Source organism: Sinohyriopsis cumingii, chromosome 11 (genome assembly GCF_028554795.1).
Source record: "Sinohyriopsis cumingii isolate HCF-2022 chromosome 11, ASM2855479v2, whole genome shotgun sequence".
NCBI classification, from domain to species: Eukaryota; Metazoa; Mollusca; class Bivalvia; order Unionida; family Unionidae; genus Sinohyriopsis; species Sinohyriopsis cumingii.
The window spans coordinates 49,757,331-49,763,330 of NC_142971.1; the positions used below are offsets into that span (position 1 = coordinate 49,757,331).

The 6,000-nt window shown below is 38.1% G+C and overlaps 1 protein-coding gene across 1 annotated transcript in view; it reads left to right on the top strand.

Moving 5' to 3' along the window:
• LOC149788422 (histone-lysine N-methyltransferase SUV39H2-like) overlaps positions 1 to 5,484 on the top strand; it is a 35,175-nt gene extending 29,691 nt beyond the window's left edge. Inside the window, exon 6 of the mRNA XM_089974402.1 lies at positions 1,249 to 5,484. Within this exon, the coding sequence (XP_089830528.1) occupies positions 1,249 to 1,643 (395 nt within the window). The 3' untranslated portion in view covers positions 1,644 to 5,484. The remainder of the gene's footprint in view (positions 1 to 1,248) is intronic.
• The last annotated feature ends 516 nt before the right edge of the window (positions 5,485 to 6,000 follow it).

A 6,000-nucleotide genomic window follows, 5' to 3' on the forward strand; every position in this document is an offset into this window, starting at 1 on the left:
AAAAGCGTGTTTAGGTCGCGCGAAAATGGTGCACAAACCATGGACAGACTTTCTAGCTTGAAATATTAACGTTTATACGAGCCCCTGTGATGATGAATAAATGCGCACATGACATGAGCCTCAAACTGTAATCGTTATACTTTTTTATTTTTAAAGGGTACCCGATTGTTCATTTTTTTGCTAGGGTTATTATTAATGGGGGGGGGGGTACCCGTTAGCATCTTTAGTCTTGATTTTGAGGTCACAAGCTACTTCTTCAGCTACACGCGAAAACGAACACAATGCATAATTAATGAGCGTGACCCAAAAAATGGCGTAGAAAATCCTTGAGACCTCTGGTTCAAGAAACCTTAACCTTTTCTGTAAGCTGGTAATCAATTTCATTCAGCAATATTTAATGAGGCTGACAGGATTCTTAGGATTGTTTTAATGCATCATGTTTAATAGTTCACAATTGTGCATTATCAGAAGCCCAGATATAGCAGTCACAGATCCTGTGACCATTTACTGTGTTGCTTATCAGATCAGGAGAAGAGTTATCATTCACAGGGAAATCCAGCTGTTATTTCTTAGAAAGAAGCCTGTGGGTTAGATTTGGGAACATATTTAAAAGAGCAAACAAATTTTTAAGTTTAAAACAACTCTCGAAAGCAACCTTGCTATGTCATCATCATCATTAACATATAAAAACTAACAACACCAGGTGGTGGCAATCAGAAGTAAGTTTCAAGAGTTAATGCCCTTTGTCTATACAAGATAGAAAAGAATAATTTTCATCTTTTTAATAGGACTGGATTTGACAGGTTAATGTGTTACGGTAAGTATTCTTGGAGAAACAAAAGTTACTTAAAAATTTGCTTTTTGCTGTTCCAGATCTTATGTTTTTGGAAGTCGTTTACTTTTATCAAATATGGCTGGTAAGGGAAATTCAGACTGCTGACCACTCCAGTTAAAATTTGAGAGTTGAAGAGTAATTTAAAATGTGCCTTCAAAATCTGGTACAGTTAATTCTGAAAAACTCCATGGTCTGAATATCGTGTTCTGTGATATTTTCCAGGAGGATCTAACTATTGGTAAGATGGTCATAGCTTTAAAGAAATTGGGAGACATTTACTAGAGAAATGTGTTTCAATGTATAGATAAATTGTTTGATAGTTTAAATAATAGGATTTGACCAAATTCTTTGAGCTACCCATGGTACAAGCTGTAAAATGTTGTGGTCTCAAAATGTTCATGCTTTGCTTTCAGGAGCTACTTACGCACAATCACCCGAGGCAGGTGGCGATGTTGAGGTGCCGGTGCTGCAACCCATGCTGATTGACAAAGAGGACACAACCTCGGAAACCAGTGACAATCAACATGGAGAATCTGAGGTCTCTGTGTCCGAAGCTGGGGATATGCCATTGCTGATTGAACAGTGTGACAGTGTAGAAGAAGTTGATATGAAACTTAAAGGGAAAGTTGACCCTGAATCTGGCAGTAATTCAGTGTCTTCTGATGTTGGCAGGGCAAAAGACATTAAGGAAAAAGAAGCAGGTCCACCTGTTTTGACAAAGATGAAGAAGTCGCCTCGTGCACCTATAGATGAATACAAGATCATGTGTCAGTGTGGGGCTAAGAATTGCCGCAAATACTTATTTTAAGAGTTTTGTTTAGAAATCTAGTTCTTTTTAGCATCTTGAAAGATTATTTCAGAATGAAATATTTATTTGGGTGGGGAAAGTTTAGAGCTGAAGGGCACTCACCAGCCCCCCCCCCCCCCAATCAAATTTTGATTTGACTTGTAAACAAAGAACACTTCGAACACTCTGTATTTACACCACCACTGAATTTGTTGACTCTCCCACAGCACAGGTGAGGCAGATTGTTTTTCCAATGGCATTGTCATCATTGTAGGCATTCAGCGTTGAAAATTTGCTTGGGCTCAGTTTGTCTGACACTGTCCTATGTAAAGTTATTCAACTTGTTGACTATTCATTTTGGGGAGCACTACTTTCCATTGCAGAAAAAGATTATCTTCACACTCAGGTGAATGCTTTTTAAGTTTTAACATTTTCTGACACTGTTGTATATATAATGACAAGTCTTGATGGATTTAGTCCTCTTATAGTATATTTTCTGGTACTACTTAGTACTAACCAATGTCGAAAAGTCACAATGACTTACTTTTCTCACTTCACTGATTTAGTTTTTGCATTTAGCTACTGCAGTGGTTTCCAATCCCCCGGAGGGGCCCTGAGTGGCCGAGTGGTCTAAAGCGCTCTCCGTTACAGATCACTGCCATCTCACCTGCGTGATTTTGAGTCTAGGATTCGGCCAATGTGGGTATGTGAGAAAGCTTGCCAGTAGCTTCTCGTGGTTCGGTGGTTCTTCCTGGGGTTTTCCCGGGTTCTTCCTCCACCATTAATACTGGCCACCATGCGTAGCCTATCGTGTGCTGAAACATGATGTTAAACCCAATATCAACATCAACAACCAATCCCCAGGCTGTGACCCAGGGCCCCGAGTGGCCAAATGGTCTAAAGCACTCTCCGTTATGGATCACTGCCATCTCACCTCTGTCTGCGCTGGTTCGAGTCTCAGATTCAGCCAATGTGGGTATGTGAGAAAACTTGCCAGTAGCTTCTTGTGGGTCGGTGGTTCTTTCCGGGGTTTTCCCGGGTTCTTCCTCCACCATTAATACTGGCCGCCATGTAGCCTATCATGTGCTGACAAAATGGCGTTGAACCCACATCAACATCAACCAGGCTGTGGCCCAATTAAGGGTCATAAGGATGTTTTGTGGGTTGCCAGGGTTTTGTTTTTTAGGGTGGCAGAACTTGTCAGAAGGTGGAAACAAAGCCGTGAGGCTCAGAAAAACTATTTTTTAAGGTCATGGCCTAAAAACCTTGGGAACTGCTGAACTACCGTATATAAACTAATGAAACTTGATGGATATATTCATCTTGGAGTGTACTACTTCGCACTCCAGTGATTACTTTCAGTTTTTGCATTGATGTCAGTTCCTCATTGTTACATGTACAGTCACTCGTCACAGGTTATGTAGTAGGTCACAGTGACCAACTTTTCTGTCTTTTGCAACTGTGCAAGACTTTTGTAATATACCACAATGAAGCAGGCAAAACATAACTTTCCATGGAATTTTTTTTATTTAGTAAATGTCTTGGTAAATGCTGTTCCCACCTCCAATCGGCTCTGAAATAGCTCTAACACTTTGTTCTAGATCAAACCAGTTATCTATAAGAGACGAAAATGGTATTGCACATTTAATACATTAATTCAATATATTGTTCGCGGCCCCGAGTGGCCGAGTGGTCTAAAGCGCTCACCGTTACAGATCACTGCCATCTCACCTCTGTCTGCGTGGGTTCGAGTCCAAGGTTCGGCTAGCGTGGGTACGTGGGAAAGCCTGCCAGTAGCTTCTCGTTGGTCGGTGGTTCTTCTCTGGGTTTTCCAGGGTTCTTCCTCCACCATTAATACTGGCCACCATGTATAGCCTATCTTGTGCTGAAAAATGGCATTAAACCCAAGAACAACAACAATATATTGTTCACACAAATGGTTTTACAGGCTAATATTTGCAAATTCTTTAACTTTACAAAGAATAGCAGTGGGAATCCACCCATATTATTTGCAACATATTGTGAGCGCTGTTCCGTTTAAACATACATCATACCCAGGGAAGGCAGTTTTTTTGAAACTATATGCCATGGTACTTTAATTCCAAAGAGTTCATATTAAAATGATAAGAAAATTCTAAGTTGCATCCATCACTGAGTACCCCACAATAAAAGTGCCTTCTTTGAGTCCTAGGTATGTTTTACTGGAACAGATCTCACTGCTTGCGTATCTCGATATAGGGTTTTTAGCCATCGTATAAGTGTTATGTTCCTTTATTTTGTGGTCTTTGCCTATTCCATCATAAGAGTTTGTTGCTCAACACAGACTTTGTTTTTTGTCATAATAATTAATTGCTCAACATGTACTTTGTGTTATAATAATTGCACAGCATGGACTTTGGTTTTGTCTCACAGGGTTAAGTGTTCAATACGGACTTTCGTCATTGTGTCATAAGAGCTTAATGTGCAAGGACTTTGTCTTTTGTGCCACAAGAGTTCAGTGTTCAGCATCAACTTTGCCTGTGCCTTGTTGTTATATAAGTTCAGTGTCCATTGTGTCATAAGAGTTCAGTGTTCAATATAGACTTTGTTTTTTGTGACATAATAAGAATTCACTTTCGAACACAGACTTTGCCTTAGTGTCAAGAGTTGGTGTCAATATAGACTTTGTGTTTTGTGTCCTTAGAGTTCAATGGTAGGCTTGGACTTTGTCTTGTTAGTAGAATTTATTTTTTTAAACTACTTTGAATTGATTGATTTACTTGGGTATGGGTTATGAAAAATGACATTTGTTTGTAGTACACCACTCCCTCGATAACTCGTGAACCCGCTTATAATGCGAGGTCAGGGGTGGAGCCCAATTTTTTGTACCACAAAATACCACCCCCACCCCATTGATCCCTATTTCTTGAACTTTAAGAAAATCGTGGTCAAAATTGGTAACTGGAAGGTTGATATATTGTTTGTTTTATGATCAAAAACGGTTGATAGGACCTGGAAATTTTTTATCAACATTTTTAAATTATTAGCTTTTTATAAGAAGTCATGTAATTGGTTACATTTTCTTTCCAAATGACATTCTTAGTACACTGTAAATGAAGATATTCAAGGAAATTTCGATCAGTGAAAATATCACTTACGCCTAGGGTGGCAGAACTTGTAGGCTGTACATTTAAATGCCAGTTAAATAATTTTTATTAAGTGAAATTTTTGTGTTATTTCTATCTTTTAGTTCCTCTTAAGTATAATCATAAATACAGTGTGTATTTTAAACATAAAATGTGTCAATCTACCATAACAGCTATGTTTGCAAGCGTTTCTCTTTGAACCTAATTAAGTGCTGTGTTTTGATAACTGCCTTGCAGAAGTATTTGTCGTATTATTGTACTGAATTAAAAGATGGCCTCCTTTGTATTTTCACATTAATTATGTCTTTTGAATCAAATAAAGGAGGTGGAATAAAAGAAAAAGGTAAAAGGCATGCAAATCCCATATACTTAAATTCTAGCGTTCCCAATCATACGTCAGACAAGCTTGCTTCAGTTGATCAATCGAACACTATTATAAATGTTATTGTGTATGTAACAATTAAACTACCTTAAATTAACTGACTCATTTGTATCTGATCAACGATAGCAAGGAAACCAAGCGAAATAAATACTTCGTAAAATAAAGAGCTTGGTTTCACAGATATGGACCATTGTGGACAAGCACGTTTCTGAGAATTCCTGAACTGGCACTTAGATATATCCTCAAGGATGATAACGAAATCATGACATCAATATTGTACTAATTTAACAATACAAAAATTGAGTTTCAACGTAGATGATTGTCTCACGAAATAAATATCCCTAATTTTTTAAAAGGAATCTTGTTTGTTGGTGTATCGACAGTTAGTCTAGTTCCCTGCTACCTTGACTCCCAACTTGGCATTATACTAATTAATACACTCAGGGAACTAGTCTAATCAGCAAAACAAAAAGCAGTGACATAATACACAGATGTTTTCATGTACATGTGATGGTTGTATGAAACCAGTTGGAACGATCTTTCACATGTTGGACATTTTGAAAATAAATGTTATTTATACAGAAAAACTAAAAATTTCATTAGATAAAGTGCATTATTAACAAGTATTATCGACGTGATTGTAAAACAAGGATTCAGTAATTAAACAGACCAGTTCCCTAAACATTCCCACTCCCACTGGTTTTCTCGATGTCAGCTGAATTTTTTCTTCAGTTTTTAGAGGTCCCTCGATAACTCGTGCCCTCGCTTATAGTGTGGTCTATGTTTATGGACCCTGTTGTGCACAAGTTAACGAGGGAGTGGTGTACCTAGATTTGTAGATCAGGAAAGGCGTCATATTGTATTAAAAGAA